This window comes from Odontesthes bonariensis, chromosome 10, assembly GCF_027942865.1.
Source record: "Odontesthes bonariensis isolate fOdoBon6 chromosome 10, fOdoBon6.hap1, whole genome shotgun sequence".
In the NCBI taxonomy this organism is placed as follows: domain Eukaryota; kingdom Metazoa; phylum Chordata; class Actinopteri; order Atheriniformes; family Atherinopsidae; genus Odontesthes; species Odontesthes bonariensis.
Window position 1 is genome coordinate 19,102,596 of NC_134515.1, and position 18,116 is coordinate 19,120,711.

At 39.8% G+C, this 18,116-nt stretch overlaps 3 protein-coding genes across 4 annotated transcripts in view; 2 read left to right on the forward strand and 1 right to left on the reverse strand.

Annotated features, from left to right (window-relative positions):
- l1cama (L1 cell adhesion molecule, paralog a) overlaps positions 1-2,748 on the forward strand; it is a 40,228-nt gene extending 37,480 nt beyond the window's left edge. For both annotated transcript variants that reach the window (XM_075476726.1, XM_075476727.1), the window contains one exon: positions 22-2,748. In XM_075476726.1, coding sequence (XP_075332841.1) covers positions 22-265 — 244 coding nt within the window. In that variant the 3' untranslated portion in view covers positions 266-2,748. The remainder of the gene's footprint in view (positions 1-21) is intronic.
- Positions 1,870-6,100, reverse strand: ribc1 (RIB43A domain with coiled-coils 1). Its single transcript, XM_075476729.1, has 8 exons — positions 5,872-6,100; positions 5,411-5,631; positions 5,066-5,283; positions 4,828-4,942; positions 4,419-4,537; positions 3,594-3,830; positions 3,088-3,254; positions 1,870-2,974 (listed from the first exon to the last, which is right to left on the reverse strand). Exons 2-8 carry the CDS (start codon positions 5,607-5,609, stop codon positions 2,893-2,895), a joined length of 1,137 nt encoding a protein of 378 aa, XP_075332844.1. The 5' UTR covers positions 5,610-5,631; positions 5,872-6,100; the 3' UTR covers positions 1,870-2,892.
- A 93-nt stretch (positions 6,101-6,193) lies between these two features.
- Positions 6,194-17,911, forward strand: smc1a (structural maintenance of chromosomes 1A). Its single transcript, XM_075476728.1, has 26 exons — positions 6,194-6,585; positions 7,136-7,324; positions 7,829-7,941; positions 8,092-8,295; positions 9,333-9,571; positions 9,681-9,939; positions 11,260-11,400; positions 11,510-11,592; positions 11,682-11,781; positions 12,181-12,288; positions 12,443-12,628; positions 12,938-13,117; positions 13,234-13,380; positions 13,567-13,704; positions 13,803-13,919; positions 14,002-14,108; positions 14,204-14,345; positions 14,431-14,576; positions 14,685-14,838; positions 14,925-15,032; positions 15,262-15,418; positions 15,509-15,663; positions 15,807-15,958; positions 16,050-16,119; positions 16,234-16,344; positions 17,068-17,911. Exons 1-26 carry the CDS (start codon positions 6,477-6,479, stop codon positions 17,146-17,148), a joined length of 3,696 nt encoding a protein of 1,231 aa, XP_075332843.1. The 5' UTR covers positions 6,194-6,476; the 3' UTR covers positions 17,149-17,911.
- The last annotated feature ends 205 nt before the right edge of the window (positions 17,912-18,116 follow it).

Here is an 18,116-nt window from a genome sequence, read left to right on the forward strand (position 1 = left end):
GTCTACTTTCACCACTTGCAGCGATCTTGAGGAGAAGCGCACAGCCAGCCAGCCGTCCTTGTGTGAGGCGAGCAAGCTGTGCAGCGAGGACAACCTGGACTTCAATGGCAGCAGTGCCATAACCACAGAGGTCAATCTGGATGGGTCTCTGGTCAGCGAGGGTCAAGAAGGGTACCACGGCCTTCCAGATAACTCCCCACTCAACCCCACTATCGTGTCCCCTACCACCAATGGCATGCCCAACTCAGTCACTATTCTTGATTAACCCCCACACCTCCATTCGGGACCATCAGACCAATATATATCAACACTTATGTGCCCATATGCTCCTTTTCCCTTTTGACTTGCTGATCTGTATGTTGATGTTCAATACACAATCATACACTGACTTTTCAGATGCCCCTGGCAGTCAACTGACTGATTGGACTATTTTGACCAAAGGAGAGTCCAAAACAATGGACCAAGTGACACCAGTCTGATTCCCCCTTCCCATCGTCCTTTAACTGCAGAGTTTACAACTAATCTAAACAGCTAAAATTCATTTCTACCCTTTCCAGTTTTTTTTCATTTCTCCCAACAAACAGCCCTGCAGCAACATAGACAGAATATTGTACATTGAGAAATATCAGGGGTTTGGTGTCCAGGTGTGGTCATTTAAAGATGCAGAGTAGTGCATTAATTAAATTTTGAGGATGATGATGGAGCCCAGTGTAGGGAAACAGACAGCATATGCTGCTGTAACAAGTCTTGAATATTAGATATTTATTATGTCTGATATTATTTCTTACATAATTTTGTATGTCCATTGCCATTTGATGTCTCGGATTGTACTTACCAGTGATATATCTTTTATTTATTTTTTTTTACAACTGTGACTTAACTCAAAATCATATCTGACATTTCTGATTTTTCTATATATTTTTTCCTATTGTTTTCTACATTATGTATATAAGCCCATGGTTTCTCTGGAACATATCTCATAAAGATGTTTTAATTTAAATCAAGTGAAGCAAAAGTTTGAGTGGAACTTGCAGTGAAAATGCGGAGTAGCATCTGGTGTATATAGCTGCATCTACATCTATCTATTCAGCCATATTACAGTATTATAGATATGTACATGCTCCTTATAGGTTCCTGTGCCTGCTGGGTCTGCATAAAGCACCAGACTGACATCATTACAATCTCGCCTTCCTGTTGAAGTGTAATGTCATTATTGGAAAAGAAATTGTAATTTTCAGTTCTGAGATCAATGTGTAGCTTTCTGTATCTGTCTTTGTCTCTTTCTACACTGTATTAAAACATTGTTGTGTCTAATTAACAATCTTTTCATACCTTTCCATCTCATGCCACACAATTTGATTGAGAAGCAGTATTTATTAAAGATTAGAGAGTGGAGTCTTTTGGTCAAACACTCTCAAGCTTTATTTTTAGACCTTTATCAATGCAAGCTGCATATTGTAGACAGAAGTAATGACTGCCATTTCATGTATGATAGACATGAAGGTAGACAGCTGGTATTTATAATAAAGAATGTATTCTTTTCAGGGGCAAGGTAGATGTTGTACTTGGCTGTTTTCATTTGAGTGCCAAGACTCTGAAGAAACTGAGATGTTTAAGTTACCAAGAGAGACTTTTTTTCATTTTTTTTTTCACTGAATGTAAATAATAATAATAAAAAAAAGACATGTTTGATAGAAAAATGCGCAGGTTGAAAATCACCCGGCTTAATTTAAAAAAATGTTTCAAGTTGTAAGTTTTCTTTTTCTGTACTATTGCTATGAATTCAAACTTTTGCGGTTTTTTTTGACCAATGATTGCAGTGAGATTTGGGCGTAGAAAAAAACAGTTCATAGTTGAGGAACAAAAGGGAAAAAAAAAAGGAAAAAAAAACGACTTTGTTCATTAGATGTTCACAAAATGTAAAAAAAGAAAAAGAAAAAACAAACAAAAAAAATATTAGTGTCATTCGTGAAAGTAGGTATACCACACTGAAAACTAAGTTTGGATTCATGCACATGTCATCCAGCTATGTGCTGCAGCACAGTGAATATCTGTGGAGTTTTTGCCTGATGCAGTTATGTGGGCAAGATTGCAGTGAGCCAGTTTGTCCTTGTCCTGTTCAAAAATAAAAGCTTTCCAATGGCCAAACGTCACCTGGCTGTCCCTGAGCAAGTAACTGGGATGTCAAAAAAAAAAAAAGGCTAGGAGCACCGAAGCAGCCCCTTCAGGATAAATAACACTTGAAACAAAAAAAATCTATTTTCGTACAGGAGCAATGCCTGACATTAAATATGCTGATATTCTATCTCATTAATCTGCTGCTAAACATCTGTGTTTGTCGGTATTTGGGGCAAATGTTAGCTTTGGATGAGTGTACACACACACAGATACTCACTGGTCTGCCACTCACTCTTTGCTTTTCATGCTTTGAGATGAAATCTAGGTTTTTCTATGGCTTTTCCATAGTTAAAAGACTAATACAATCTCTTAAAAAGGAATTGGTTTGTTTAAAAGAAGCTTCTGTAGATCTAAAAAACCAAGAGTTTAAATAAGAACGCCTGAGTGGAAGTGAGAGAAAACAGGTGGAGACATGGAGGGCTAAGAATGCACCATTAGCGAAATGATGACGCCTGTGTTCGAAAGGAGTTCAGTGGACTTGCACCACAGATGGGCCAATATAACTGTAACTGCATTATGAATCTACCAATGTAATGGATATGACTGAAAAATAAAGTACCTGGAACAATCTGTACAAATATTGTCTCTTTTTTGTCAGTATCAGGCAGCAAATGTCAATGTTGGCTATCAAAAATGAATTCATACTGAGTATCGATATATAGTTAGTATATTATATTAGCACATTTCAGAGGACAAGCTGATGATGTGAGGTGGTCAGCGGGAACTGGTGTTGAACTGATGAAAGTAGTCCTTGGTGGGTTTGTTGGTGTACAGCTTCTTGTTCAGGTTCTCCTGACTGGGGCCGAAACAAACATTTCCACATAATATGTAAGTGAAACTTGAAAAAAAATCTTAATTTACAACCAAAGTATGCCAGATAGTGAGTGTAATTGTGTGTGCAGTTCTCACTGTGCCTGCTGCTCTCTGGCCAGCTGCATGTTGTACTGGTCCATCTGAATCCTGTGCTCTCTCCTCAGCTCTGCTGTTCTCCTCTCCTCTTCCTCTACTTCTCTGGAAACCTTCAGGAGGTGGAGGTCCCAAGCTGCACTCTGAATCTTTTCAGCATCAAGATGTCTCTACAGACAGTAAGAAATAAAAGCCTTAAGTGGGATCAAATGCTGTTATTCTGAAGCAGTGGCACATCTTAAGTGTTAATATGATAAGAAAATACAGGGTTTGTTTGTTGTTGTTGTTTTTTTTCTTCACATTTAATCTTTTATTTCTTTTGGAGTACTGGTTGGAACTGGTTATAACCTTTAGGCATACTGCACACACCCTGTGTGGAGAAGTTGACACAAGTGGAAAGAAAAACTGGAGGGAAAAACACAACAGCACCTTGGAGAAATATGCAACATGAGCATGAACAATTCATTCATTTATGGAGGTTTCGATGTATCTTAGATTGTCTCAAGTACCTGTTTCTCAAGGCGCTGTCGTTCTTGCTCCCTCTGGATGGTACTCAGCTGCTCAGGTCTCATCCCCTTCCACCTGTCCGGCAGAATCTGTGGTGGCCTCCCTCCCCCCACATCTATTTCTGCTGCCTCTGCAGACTCTGTCATCACGTCAGATGTCATTGTATGCCACAACTCTGCATGATTCTCCCTGTCCTCTCTCCTACGTTGCTCCTTAAGGTTTTCTGCTCGCTCCGCAGCCTGTGGGAGCAACATATGGTCAGGCCTTACCACTGACCCAGGGAGTGTTAATCAATTATTCCCTCAATAATTGAAACAGCAGGAGCCCTACAAAACTCTAAAATATGATTACTTCTAGAATAAAGCCAAGATTCAGCCATATGCTTCATGTCCTCCTGTGAGAGCCACTTCGCCAGTTGAATTTGCTTGTGCATCATTTATATGAGTGGTTATTAATGAAAGCACATAACTGCCATGCTAAATACTACGATCTGAAGGATTTACAATGATTTTATATAGATGAGTGCATTCAGACAAATGAGCGAAAAGCAAAATGAGGGCTTTTAAAGACACCCAGTCCCCATGCTTACATTAAACCAGTTAAACCATCAATGTTATTTGGCATAAACAATGTGATTGCTGCTCCCCTGTGCAAAGTGTGTGTATGCATCGCTTAACATTTTCAGTTTTTAATTCTAATTTAAGATTCCCACCTGAGCACACTCTGTCACAGCTCTGAACCCCACTGGGCTTTGTTTCAAGCATTCACATCAGTGGAATGATGAGCGTGTGTTTGCCTGTCTGCGTGTGCACATGTGTATTCTGTACCAGAGCTTGGTTGTAGTTGTCCAGTGCGATGCGGACAGATTTCTTACACTCCGCCTCTAGTGCAGCCTGCTGAACTCCCCTTAAGTCTTGATGCAGCAGCTCTTTGTTCACCAACGTCTCTGTGGCACACGTGAATCAGAAATCATGTGATGCGTGTTTTGAATTACCCATTACACATTGTACAAAGCTCTTCAATGACACACTCACACATACATTACAGCTCTTGGGGATGAGCATCCATCAAAGTCATCTGGCGAATGGGACTGCGTGTGGGAGTGTGTGATTGTTTGTGCAGGAAAGCATGAACCATGTGTGTGATATACAGCAGCTATGGTGTACATTATGTAAGCTCATCTGTGATTATTGTCTGGATGTGTTTGTGTGGGATTGCTTGCTTGATTCCTTTTACCTCTGTGCTTCTCTCCCATGTGCTTTTTTTTATTGCAATCCATCTGTGCTAGCAGCTCCCTTTCAGTCTTTTTTATTTGTTCTCTCCTCATTTCCTTCTCTCCGATGCCTTCTCCCTGTACATGAAACAAGGACAACGTGCTTCAGGGGTTACTCTATTATTTATCTACCCATTCACAGGATTTTGTTCCACTAGTCTTTGAAGCACACAATGCAGCCGCCTCACATTGTAAGCCTACCTGAAAGATTTGCATACTGGCAGGGCCCAGCTCTGCCACTGGCGTGGTGATCTTCAATGCCCCCTTCAGGCCACACTTCAGATCAGCTTCATGAGAGTCCTCCACTTGCTGCTGAGTGGCCCAGTACTTGGTCAGGTCCGTGTACAAAGCTTCTTGCTTCTCTTTTTCATCAGTATCTTGCTTCAGAAGTACTTCATCTTGGCATTTTCTCAGCATATCTGAGATTAAAACGACACTAGTAAGCAATCATAAGAACTGGTGAAAGGTGAATAAAAAACTTAAAGGGTCTCGATTTAAAAAAAAAAAGAAAAAAAAGTGTCTCTATATTGAACATTAAAAAATTACCAAAAGCTTTGTCTCGTTGTTTTTCCATATCTTGCTGATGTTTTTTTACTTCGACCTGATGATGCAAAGCATCTAGGTCGAGGCCCATCACACGTAACCGGGTGTTGAAGACGCGGGCCTTGCGGGCCGTTTCTGCAGACCTTCGTCTCTCCACAGCCTTTTCTGTGGATTGGTCTATAGGCAAGTCCACCTTGTACATGTTCACAGTTTCTGCTCAGCCTCTGAAGAGACAGAATTTCAACACTCATTTGTGGCCGGTACCTCATTGAGTTAATCTTCAAACAAACCTGCTGTTGTCATGAGCTGAAAACATCACATACCAAAGTGGCTTCACTGATTGTACATGACATAAGGACTGACTATTACATTAATACGAGTATCAGACAGGATGTAAGCTCTTCAAATGAGTTCTGTTTGCCTTGAAAAACACTGGGTAATCGCTTGTCTAAAGCAATGCTTACCTGTAGCGCGACGTATTCATAAAAATTATTTGAATTAATATCAGTGAATAAATGTCCCTGCTAGCAGTTCGAATCCTGCTGTGTTTGGATGCCCGTGGTAACCATGGTGACATCTGCACACAAATATAACACAAAAAATAGATTTGTGCAGATATACAAAAGGCAAAGACTCTCTGTGATAAAAAAAAACAACTAACAAAACAAACAAAACTCTGTAGCTTGAGTTATTATAAAGTAGCTAACTTGTCAGAGTCAACATGAGACTACAATCGTTAGCCCAACTTTGTCTCGCGAGAAATTGTGAATTTTCGTGTCTCGCGCGCTCGGTGGTCTTCCTGCTAAACTGTAAAATGGCGCTTTGTTGTCACAACTGTTCCGAGACTATTTGATATATAACGCTTGTTAGCTTGTCAATTCTTACGTGCATTTAATAATGTAACGTAGGCGCAGACCAGCAACAGACTGAACGGGAAGGTTCATCCATTTGCATGCACACCTCGTCTTCGAGATTACTTGTACGCTACACACTGAATTTTAGCATTTTGCTAAGCTAACATTCTCCGTCCAGTTTTTCTTTTTCAAACAGCGACACAAAAACAACAATAATGGGTTATTTAAAACTCATAGAGATCGAAAACTTTAAGTCGTACAAAGGAAGACAGATCATTGGACCGTTTCACAAGTTCACTGCGATCATCGGACCTAATGGATCTGGTATGTTATGATAGCAAATATCAGCTAGCTTCTAAGGGAAATGCAAACGGGTGCTTGAATTGTCTAACGGTAAACACGCTGTCTTTACACAGCACAATGTGCAGTTTGTACTTTGAGTATATTTGTGCATGATTTGCTGGAAAGCACTTATAAGGTATATTGTTCAGTGTTATTTAGGTTAGGGATTGCGGCTACCTACGTGTAGAATGCGTTAAGTCCTTCATCAGTGTGTTATAGAACTAATTAAGCTCTGCTGTGGATTGTTTAAACATCTAATATTGTCATGTTTCATACTTTGCAGTCCTAGATGTTTCACTCACCCGTACATACGAGGGGATTAGAATACTGTACAGTACAACAACACAGTGCCGTTTCACAACAAGTCGTGGTCTTTTAGCTAATAAAAAAATCATGTTATATGTTACAGGATTGTTGTTTTGGATCGCATCAATTGGTGCGATTTATCAAGTAAACAGTTCACCAAGTTTATGTTTTTGTTTCTCTCCAAGGTTTGCACTCATTACTAAAAATCTCAATGCTGTTCTTTTAGGAAAGTCCAACCTTATGGATGCCATCAGCTTTGTATTGGCAGAAAAGACTAGTAACCTGCGTGTAAAGACTCTGAAGGATCTAATCCATGGGGCGCCGGTAGGAAAACCAGCTGCCAATCGAGCCTTTGTCAGTATGGTCTACCAGGAAGATAATGGCGAAGAACGCTCCTTCACAAGGGCCATTATTGGTAAGAATTGTCATTGACAGTCGTGGCACACTGTGCAATTCAGTTGCTCATTAATTCATTTAAAAATCAGAATCAAGAATTTTATTCCCAAATAGATTAGTTGGGTTTTAGTGAGCCATGTAAACTTTGTTTCATTTATGAGTTTGCTGGTACTTAACTTAAAAAAGTACATTTATAAGTGGTTTATTTCTGTTGTCTGAGTCATGTACATATAGGCTGCACTTCTTCACATTATTATGTAAATGCACATGTTTTCAACTGCTGATTTCCATAAACCCAAAATCCAGTTAATAATTATGATTGCTCTCAGTTGACCTCTTTGTAGCACTTAAGTCTAGTTGTTCTATTTTCTTTTTTTTGTTACTGGCCATCTAAATATTGGATATGTAACACGTGTTTTTATTGTTATTAATTTCACTTATTTTGAGAATGATAAGCATAATACATTTGTAGCAGTTTTTGAATGTTTTTGATAAACTAATACTCAAGTTTTTGCCATGTCAGGTTCCTCCTCTGAGTATCGCATCAACAGTAAGGTGGTTGGCCTGCCTGAATATAGCGAAGAGCTGGAAAAACTTGGCATTCTCATTAAGGCCAGGAACTTCCTAGTCTTTCAGGTGAGAATAAGTAATCGGCACACCGTTTTTTTTTTTTTAATCTTAGTTCAGAAGTGTTGAGTGGTCTTCACTAGCTAACACAGCTGTGGATAAATTATTTTGCCGGTTCCTCTCGCTCACCTCAGTTTGATTCTTTTTCATCACGTCCAGGGAGCTGTGGAGTCTATTGCCATGAAGAACCCCAAAGAGCGTACTGCACTGTTTGAGGAGATCTCGCGTTCTGGAGAGCTGGCCCAGGAGTATGACCGACGGAAAAAAGAGATGGTGAAGGCAGAAGAGGACACGCAGTTTAATTATCATCGCAAGAAAAACATTGCAGCAGAGCGCAAAGAAGCCAAGCAAGAGAAAGAGGAGGTATGTTCTTAGGGAGGAATCAAATACATTGTCTCTGCAGTGATGTTTTCTTCCATATATATTTGTCCTGTTTGGACTGAAATTAAACATTTGCCTAACTTTTGGTCCTTTACATTTTAGTAAAAAGTTTTAGCACATCTGCCACATTCTCAACAAAGAGTTGACCTTATGGTGGGACTTTGTTGGTTAAAATTTGTTGGTATTCAAAACACCTAAAACGTTTATTCATGTGAAGAAGTGCGATATATCGGTGGTTGATGAGTCATAACTGTGTCCAATAAAATGGAGCGCGGTGAATACTGGATGCACAACTCAACACGTGTGCACACAAACGAGAAAAGACGAAAGCTTGGACAGTAAAACAGTCCGTGCTGGTTGTTTTAATTAAATTAATGGTGATCCTCATTATCTGTGTAAGCACACCTAAACCCATCAATAATAAAGATGGTATGAATGAACAATTTATCTTGTTGAACAAGCAGAACATACACTTGCAGAGCTGCATCATCTTCAGTTGTTATTTCTGTCCAGCTGTGCTTGAGCTAAGAACATTTATTCTGTCATCAATCATTTAACTTAATTAGTTGTGTATCTTAAACATATTTGAATTCTGTTTGACTTTGACATTAAGACAAGCTCCTTTACTCAGCCAACAGTACCCATGGAGCAGCGTGTCTTTTTCCCTTTAGCTTCCTAAGAACAGAAGAAGGGAGGAACGATATCACAGGGCTGTTGGCTCTTTTAATGTAAAATACTTGCATTTTATTTAATAGTGAAGTGAAACAAAAATACAAGTATTTGCCAACAATTACACTGTAAATCAATATGTTCTTATTATTAGGCTGCCTTCAGGGTTGATGTTGCACTAGAAAAAGAACTGTGAGAGTAAAACATTTTTCTTTATCAGATTTCTTCCATTATTGTTATTGGTTATCTTATCTGAAACTGCAATACATTTCAACATTAGTTGTTGTTGGCCCTGGCATATGGGTGCATCTCTAACTGCACTGTTTTTCTTTGTCCCGTTGTTTTATCAGGCTGAGCGTTACCAGCGTCTCAAGGATGAAGTAGCCAGGGCCAGTGTACAGTTACAGCTCTTCAAGCTATACCACAATGAGACTGAGATTGAGAAACTGAACAAAGAGCTTGGCCAGCGGAACAAGGAGATTGACAAGGACCGTAAAAAGATGGACCATGTGGAGGAAGAGCTGAAGGACAAGAAGAAAGAGTTGGGCAGGTTGATGAGGGAGCAGCAGACCATCGAGAAAGAAATCAAGTAAGTGATCGTGTCTTCACAGCCTCCTCATAGCACCGTTGATCCTGTGCCATTGAGCACTTTTTTTTTTAACACATTTTTTTTTTTTATCATTTCATTCTTCTCGCAGAGAGAAGGACTCTGAGTTGAACCAAAAGAGGCCGCAATACATCAAGGCCAAAGAGAACACCTCACACAAAATCAAGAAGCTTGAGGCAGCTCGAAAATCCCTGCAGAATGCCCAGAAGATGTACAAGAAGCGCAAGGGAGACATGGATGAGCTGGATAAAGAGATGAAGGCGGTGGAGCTGGCCAAGCAAGAGTTTGAGGAAAGGATGGAGGAGGAAGCCCAGAGCCAGGGCCAGGACCTCACTCTGGAGGAAAATCAGGTCTGACAAGATGCAATTCACATTTTTTTTTTTTTTTTTAATTTTTTATTTATCAACTTTTACAGTCGTTTATAATAACAAAAAACAAATAAAATAAAAATAAATAAATAAATAAAAAATAAAAAACAAGCAAAAAAAAAAAAAAAAAACAATAACCAATGCGGACTGGTCAGAGATACAATGGTTATAGCGGTAACACAGCGTCCAAGTAAAGCAGATCAGGTCCAAAGTGGTTGCCCATTTAGGTCTCCATTGCATTCAACTCCCATTGCTTCCAGAGGTTTCCTCCAAGTGTCTATGAATAACTGAGTTTTGCCATCAATAAAGTGTCCAAGTTTCAGCATGGTCATAAGGTTGACAATCAAGGACTTCCATACAGAAATAGATGGAGGGTCTTCCCCCACCCACTTCAACATTATACTCTTCCTAGCTAGCATTAATAGTGATTGAACCACCTTCTCATTTTTTCAATTGAAACAGGGACGTGACCAAGCAAACACACCATTGGATTTTCAATCACTTGTTGTCCTATTGCTTTACTTATATCAGAGCACACTTTGTTCCAAAATTTCTGAATGTAAATGCATTCCCAAAGACGATGGTACCTTGTACCCACATGAACTTTACATTTTTGACAATTTGGTGACATACCCACATTATATTTACTGAAAATGTTTGGAGAAATGTAAACATTATGCATAATATTGTACTGCAGTTCTTTAAACTTGTTGCAGATTGAGATGTTAGATGGTAAAGCAAGAATTCTGTCCCAAACCTGTACCCTTATTTCACATTTAAATAGCACTCCCCACGATTTCCTCAACCAAGAAAGTTTGTCCACACTGAGGGAGCATATTTCTGAATAAAATTTAGAAATAAAGTGTTTGTGTTCTTTATTATTGATCAGGAAAATTTCTAAGTGATATGAATCTGGAGTAAACTTAAGAGATTTATTTTTTTGTTGTACATAATGCCTTATCTGCAAATATTTATAAAAATCCTTATTTGGCAAAGAATATTGTTCCTTGAGAGATTCAAAAGATTTGAACTCTCCTAAGGAGAGTGCAATTCACATTTTTTAACCTTTTTTAATTGATTAAATGCATTCCAAATGGTAAAGGATATCATCTGTCACTATGCTTTGAAAGTACATAATTCTCGTTCTGACATGTTCTATAATCGCATGACACGTTGTTATAACTATGATTTTTGGCTTATCGCTATTCATCCAGTAATTTCTCATAAATTCAGGTTTGTTACAATATCATAATGTAAAATTGAACTTTGAATATGATAAACTTTGTTTCTGTCTTTCTTCAGGTGAAACAATACCATCGTCTGAAGGAGGAGGCCAGTAAACGCGCTGCCACTCTGGCTCAGGAGCTGGAGAAGTTCAACCGTGACCAGAAGGCCGATCAGGATCGCCTTGACTTGGAGGAGAGGAAGAAAGTGGAGACGGAGGTAAAGAAGGGGACATTATCGGGTCTTTTTTTTTTTTTTTTTTTTTCTGCCGTGGGACAAATCGATTTGCTCTTACTTATAGAACCATATGTTGGTTATTTCTCCTCAGGCCAAGATCAAACAGAAAATCCGTGAAATTGAGGAAAACCAGAAACGTATTGAGAAATTAGAGGATTACATTACCACCAGCAGGTATGCTGCTCTTATGTTTGCGTTGGAGTTTTCTGTGCTGTGCTCATCGTTGTCATATGTCTCATGCTTCTGTTCGGTTACCTTCTCAGGCAGTCACTTGATGAGCAAAAGCGCATGGAAGAGGAGCTGACAGACGAGGTGGAGATGGCCAAGAGGAGGATTGATGAGATCAACACGGAGCTTAACCAGGTAACTGATACAGAAGAAAAAGAAGAACCAAAGAAAAATAGGTGACTTCAAATGGTTTCCTTAGTTGTGGGTGTTTTTAGTGTGCCGTTGAGTTGATGTTTGCATGTTTAAAGCGTCTTCTTTAGCAGGGGAGTAGCCTTCTTCTATAATTAACAACAAACATCTCCATGTGAATCAAACAATTTCTCACACTGCAGACATTTCTCCTATGAGGGAAAAGCAGAAGAGTGAATATAAGACTTCTGAACAATGTGGACTACTAATCCATGCTTACATACGTAGTATCGCATAGAACTTAGGCTTTACTTTTGTCAACTTATGAAAATGTCTGCTGTGAAGAACTCTGTCTGCTCCTTTATTATTTATTCTTTTTTTTTTTTTTTTTTTTTTTTGCTGTAGGTCATGGAGCAACTTGGCGATGCCAGAATCGACAGGCAAGAGAACAGTCGACAGCAGCGCAAGGCAGAGATCATGGAGAGTATCAAACGACTCTACCCAGGCTCAGTGGTGAGACAATCCTGACAGCATGCAGTACAAAAAAAGAAGAAACCCCCCCGTCAATAACCCATCTGCTTTTCCTCCCATTTTGGTTGATAATGAAAGAACAGAGTAGATTCAAAGTAAATTCTTTTTAATGAGGAATATGCTTCTCTGTTTTCAGTATGGTCGTCTGATCGACCTGTGTCAGCCCACTCAGAAGAAGTATCAGATTGCTGTGACCAAAGTGTTGGGCAAGAACATGGATGCCATCATTGTTGACTCAGAGAAGACTGGCAGAGACTGTATTCAATACATCAAGGAGCAGAGAGGAGAGCCTGAGACCTTCCTTCCTCTCGACTACCTTGAGGTGAATATGAAAATGTGCATCAGATGGTTTTGCTTATGCAAAGGTTTGAAAAGAATATGTATTTTTAACCCAAAAAAATGATAAGAATAAATGTTTTATTTTATAGGCATTGATAAATCTTAAATCCACATTAAAGCATCCTTAGAGAAGTTTGTCAACCTTAGAACTATGTTTTTCCGACTTGTGTTGAAGTACACCAACACCAAAAAATGTCTTGAGTTTCAAGGTTTCAGTTAGTTTCACTGATGAGTAAATGGACAAACGTTTCTTTTGAATTTTTAAATTCTAACTGATTTTGTCTCGTCAAAGGTTAAACCAACAGATGAAAAACTGAGAGAACTGCGAGGGGCCAAGCTGGTTATTGATGTGATTCGCTATGAACCTCCTCACATCAAGAAAGCCCTCCAGTATGCCTGTGGCAACGCTCTGGTTTGCGAGAACGTAGAGGATGCACGAAGGATTGCTTTTGGAGGGCCATACAGACACAAGGTACTTACCTTAGTTTGGGATGAGAATATTGAAAGCTAGTGAGTCCATCTGATAATCTTTTAGATATGAGGACCGTCCTCTCTTTGCCTAATTTGTCATCGCTCATGTGTGTCCAGACGGTAGCCCTGGATGGTACTCTGTTCCAAAAGTCTGGAGTCATCTCTGGAGGAGCCAGCGACCTGAAAGCCAAGGCCAGGCGTTGGGATGAAAAGGCAGTGGACAAGCTAAAGGAGAAAAAGGAAAAACTTACTGAAGAGCTCAAGGTAAGGTTTTGTTTTTTTGTTTTTTTTTACCTACCGCAAGGAGATTGTGTTTTTGTCCCTTATAGACGGTATGAAGCTGATTATTACCTGGAAAACAAAGTTTCAAAGAGTTTATATTCACTGACTGCAACTTAATTGTCCCTCAAAGTAAATTCATCCCACTGTCCTCTTTGTGTTTCTTTGTAGGAGCAAATGAAGGCGAAGAGGAAGGAGGCAGAGCTGCGTCAGGTGCAGTCTCAGGCCCACGGTCTGCAGATGAGACTCAAGTACTCCCAGAGTGACCTGGAGCAGACCAAAACCCGACACCTGTCCCTCAACATGCAGGTGTGACCCGGGGCTACGGTTCTGTGTTTTTCTCTCACCATTTGTAAATGCTGACTGTTGTATTAAAATCTGTTTTATTTCCCCTTTGTGTTGTGCAGGAGAAGTCCAAATTGGAGAGTGAACTTGCAAACTTTGGCCCCCGCATAAACGATATCAAGAGGATCATCCAGTCCCGCGAGCGGGAAATCACTGACCTCCGTGACCGCATGAATCTGGTGAGACTCACACTAAGCGAGGCCCAGAAGCAAATTTCTGAATATGTGGAACTGCAGTGACACAAATCTTTCTGTTTTCCAGGTGGAGGATGAGGTGTTTGTGGAATTCTGTAAGGAGATTGGAGTGAGGAACATCAGAGAATTTGAGGAGGAGAAAGTGAAGAGGCAGAATGAGATTGCAAAGAAGCGGTCAGTTCAGTAAATCCGTCTGTTTGCGTGAGGTGAAACTGCCCTGTTTTTTTTTTTTTTTATGCTTGTCTAACCTCATGCCATTTTGCCTTCAGTCTTGAATTTGAGACCCAGAAGACCCGTCTGGGTATCCAGGTGGACTATGAGAAGAACCAGCTGAAGGAGGATCAAGAGAAGGTGATGATGTGGGAACAGACTGTTAAGAAGGATGAGGCTGAAATAGAGCGACTTAAGAAGGTAAAAAATATCAAGTGAAAGATGAAAACTTTTTCATTTATTTGTCAGTTCTGAGATCAAATTCAATCTGACGTGTTTTTTGTAGGAGGAGCACAGACACATGAAAATTATTGATGAGACAATGGCCCAGCTCCAGGACCTGAAGAACCAGCACCTCACAAAGAAATCTGAAGTCAATGATAAAAATCACGAAATGGAGGAGATCCGCAAAAAACTGGGAGGCGCTAACAAGTCAGTGTCTGCGAAAGCATGCATTCAATATAGTTTTTCCATACGTAAAGGTGCCGTTTTTGTTATTCCAATTTGCAAATTTTTGTATTTAATTTTTTTTTTTTTCAGAGAGTTGACCCAGCTTCAGAAGGAGGTGACTGCCATTGAGACCAAACTGGAGCAGAAGCGCAGTGACCGCCACAACCTGCTTCAGGCCTGCAAAATGCAGGATATCAGGTTGCCGCTTCGCTCCGGAACAATGGATGACATCAGCCAGGGAGAGGTACATAAATACGGTCGTAAATGTTATCATTTATTTAGACTGAAACAGAAAAAAATCACACTTTTCTTTCATTGTGGTGTTTCAAGGGGAGCTCCCAAACAGAAGAGTCCAGCAGCCAGAGGACATCCAGCAGTGTTCTGGCTAAAGAAGCTCTCATAGAGATTGACTACAGCAGCCTGTCAGAAGACCTAAAGGTAGATGGTCTAAATAACATACACACCTTTGATTTTAATAGTGTTGCGTGTCCCCTGCCAGCTGTTTTATTTAAAAAGTGAGCACTCTGAACCTGCGCTACTCGCTTTTCTGAGCGATATTAATGTTGATTATATACCAACTATTATCAAGCAAAGATGCATCCATAGTTGTAGGCACAGTTCTTAAATATATGAAGGTTTATTCAGTTCATTCTTTGACTCCCTACAGGACACATTGTCAGAGGAAGAGATCAAGGCAGAGACGAACACACTGCAGCAGCGTCTGAATGAGCAGCAGAGCATCCTTCAGAGGATCAGCGCACCCAACATGAAGGCCATGGAAAAGCTGGAGAGTGTTAGGGACAAGTTCCAGGAGACCAGCGATGGTAAGATGGCAGAATTATGGTGGCGGTTGGTTTAAAACCATATTATCCTAACTCTGTGTGATCTCATGGTTATATTTGTCTTTACTTCAGAATTTGAGGCGGCTCGTAAGAGAGCCAAAAAGGCCAAGCAAGCCTTTGAGCAGATCAAGAAGGAGAGATTTGATCGTTTCAATACCTGTTTTGAGTCTGTGGCCACCAACATTGATGAAATCTACAAGGCGCTGTCACGCAACAGCAGTGCCCAGGTATGTTTAACTATTATATGAATTAAGTTGGTGTATAACTGATAATCCTCTGTTGTTTCTCAGTATATATACCGTACATATATACTGAAAGCTACTTTTTTTTTTTTTTTTTTTTACACACTAACTGAATCTTTTTTGTTTAGGCATTTTTGGGCCCAGAAAACCCAGAGGAACCATATTTGGATGGTATCAACTACAATTGTGTGGCTCCAGGGAAGAGGTTCAGACCAATGGACAACCTGTCTGGAGGAGAGAAGACTGTCGCTGCCCTGGCTCTGCTATTTGCAATACACAGGTAAACAGCGCGAAATAAGGAGAGACTCTTAACTCATGTTTGACTTGCTTGTGAATTAATGTCTTTAACCGCATCTCTTCTGACTCTGTAGCTACAAACCTGCCCCCTTCTTTGTCCTGGACGAGATCGACGCAGCTCTGGACAACACGAATATTGGCAAGGTCTGCACAGACTTCAGATTCAGTGTTTTCAGGTTCTATTTGGTGCTGCTTGTCATTTAAGCAGAGCGGCTTTACATTGCGGCTGAGTGAGTCCTTCTCTTTGTACCCCGAAAGGTGGCGAATTACATCAAAGACCAGTCGGTGGAAAACTTCCAGGCCATCGTCATTTCTCTGAAGGAGGAATTCTACACGAAGGCAGACTCACTCATAGGAGTTTATCCAGAGGTTTGTTTTTATTTTTCTAAACTTTCGAACAAATGATTTATAGAATCCATAAATTAATATATTGTGGAGCAGTAAGACCACAAGCTTACACAGAGAAATGTTGCAATCATAGAACTATATGATATGGGGTTGAGCTTTAGATGGTGCCGTAGTGTAATCAAGACAAGTTCCCTTTCTCAAGTATGAATTTTTAAATGCAGCTACTGAAGTCATCAGGATATTCCACCCTGTAAGCCATGATATATCTGTGTAGCACGAACTGTGTCTGAATCCATTCAGGAAGCGCAGAATGAGTTGTACTTCCCGAGGTGGTGAAACTGGGTCCAGAAGTGAATCTCCTTATAAAAAATGACCTGATTGAAACTATGCTTTAATGTCCAGATGCTCTAAATATGAACACATGTAGCACCAGTCAAAAGTTAGATGTATCTTCTCATATTCGGTAGGTGTGCTTAAACTTCCTGTGTTTGTGTCGTTTCATTGTGCGCCGCGATACCTGTTGTGAATGACGCCGACCAATCGCTTAGACGCTACAACAGTGATCAGTGGTTAGGATTAGGAATTTGGAGCACATTTGTCATATTTAGTTTAAAACTTGGCACGATTAAAGATATCTTTCAGACCCCAGAAGAAACGGTCCGATGATCATGTCAACGTCTTTGAGATTTAAGTGTAAAAGTCTTTAAACATTAGATGACAGATTTTTATTCTCTTCTTCCACAGCAAGGAGATTGTGTTATCAGCAAAGTGCTTACCTTTGACCTCTCGCAGTATCCAGATGCCAACCCAAATCCAAATGAATAAGGTGACTCCCAACCCCAGCAGTTTGGCAAGTTGGATGATTCATGTACTCTGTAGTCACAGATATCTATTAGGCCCCCCCGTGTTTATTTCCTCTTGTTTTTGATATTATGTATTATTTTTTTTTTTTTAGACTAGTAAATTAGTATTGTTTTGCAGGGGGTTGCTCTGTGTAGACAGAAACAACCCAAGATGTATGTACATTTATATGGGGCGACCTTTTCTTGATTTGGCCATTATAAAGCATTATTAAAATTATTCATAATCAAGTGAAAGTGTATGGGGAATCAAACCTTTTAACTTGTATCATGTGGTTAAATATGAGGATTATTCTTGAGTCGACTTTTTATACTGTCATGGCCCTCTTCAGTTGTGCGCTTTAAAGCCCTCGTCTGTCCTTGTTGAGTGTACTTAAAGATGTATTTGCATTTCTTATGTGCTACTTTTTAAAAAATCTTAATCAGGAAACCATTGATACAGTGTGGTGGATACATTCCCTTGTGTTATACCTAAATAAAACCCATAATTGGCTCCAGCGGGCAGAGCTGTAATGAGATCATTAAGCTTAGTGAAATTGTTTAAATAGAATTATTTCAAAGAAAATGTAAAGAGGGTCTTACATCTGTGGGAATACCAACAGTCTTTTTTTACCCTGAGTTCATTTTCTGAATCAGCTTTAGGGAAACTGAGAAGTCAGCACAAGTGAAACGATTCTGTCTGGTTTGTTTTATTGATTGCTTTGCTTCAATAAATACAGTTTAAATTATTTAAGGCCCTTTGTTTTGTTTTTTTTAATTCACCCTTTTCTAATTTTAGGTGCTGTTCCTCGTGATTATTTTTAACTTCCAAGTGCAGCATGCATGTTGCTGCGTTAGCTTTCAGTCCATAAGGGGGAGTCTCGCTATTTGTGGTCCATGTAGTTTCCCACCAGCTTCTGCTGGAGGTGCGCTCGGATCCGTCATCAGTTTTTA

What these genes read in the sequence shown, in the direction of transcription:
- smc1a (XM_075476728.1), top strand. Translation starts at nt 6,477, where the DNA reads ATGGGTTATTTAAAACTCATAGAGATCGAAAACTTTAAGTCGTACAAA. An exon ending in GACTCTACCCAGGCTCAGTG is followed by an intron (nt 12,289 to 12,442) that starts GTGAGACAATCC and finishes CTCTGTTTTCAG; the next exon opens with TATGGTCGTCTGATCGACCT. An exon ending in ACAACACGAATATTGGCAAG is followed by an intron (nt 16,120 to 16,233) that starts GTCTGCACAGAC and finishes GTACCCCGAAAG; the next exon opens with GTGGCGAATTACATCAAAGA.
- ribc1 (XM_075476729.1), bottom strand. Translation starts at nt 5,609, where the DNA reads ATGTACAAGGTGGACTTGCCTATAGACCAATCCACAGAAAAGGCTGTG. An exon ending in GACAGCGCCTTGAGAAACAG is followed by an intron (nt 3,255 to 3,593) that starts GTACTTGAGACA and finishes TACTGTCTGTAG; the next exon opens with AGACATCTTGATGCTGAAAA. An exon ending in GCCAGAGAGCAGCAGGCACA is followed by an intron (nt 2,975 to 3,087) that starts GTGAGAACTGCA and finishes TTTCGGCCCCAG; the next exon opens with TCAGGAGAACCTGAACAAGA.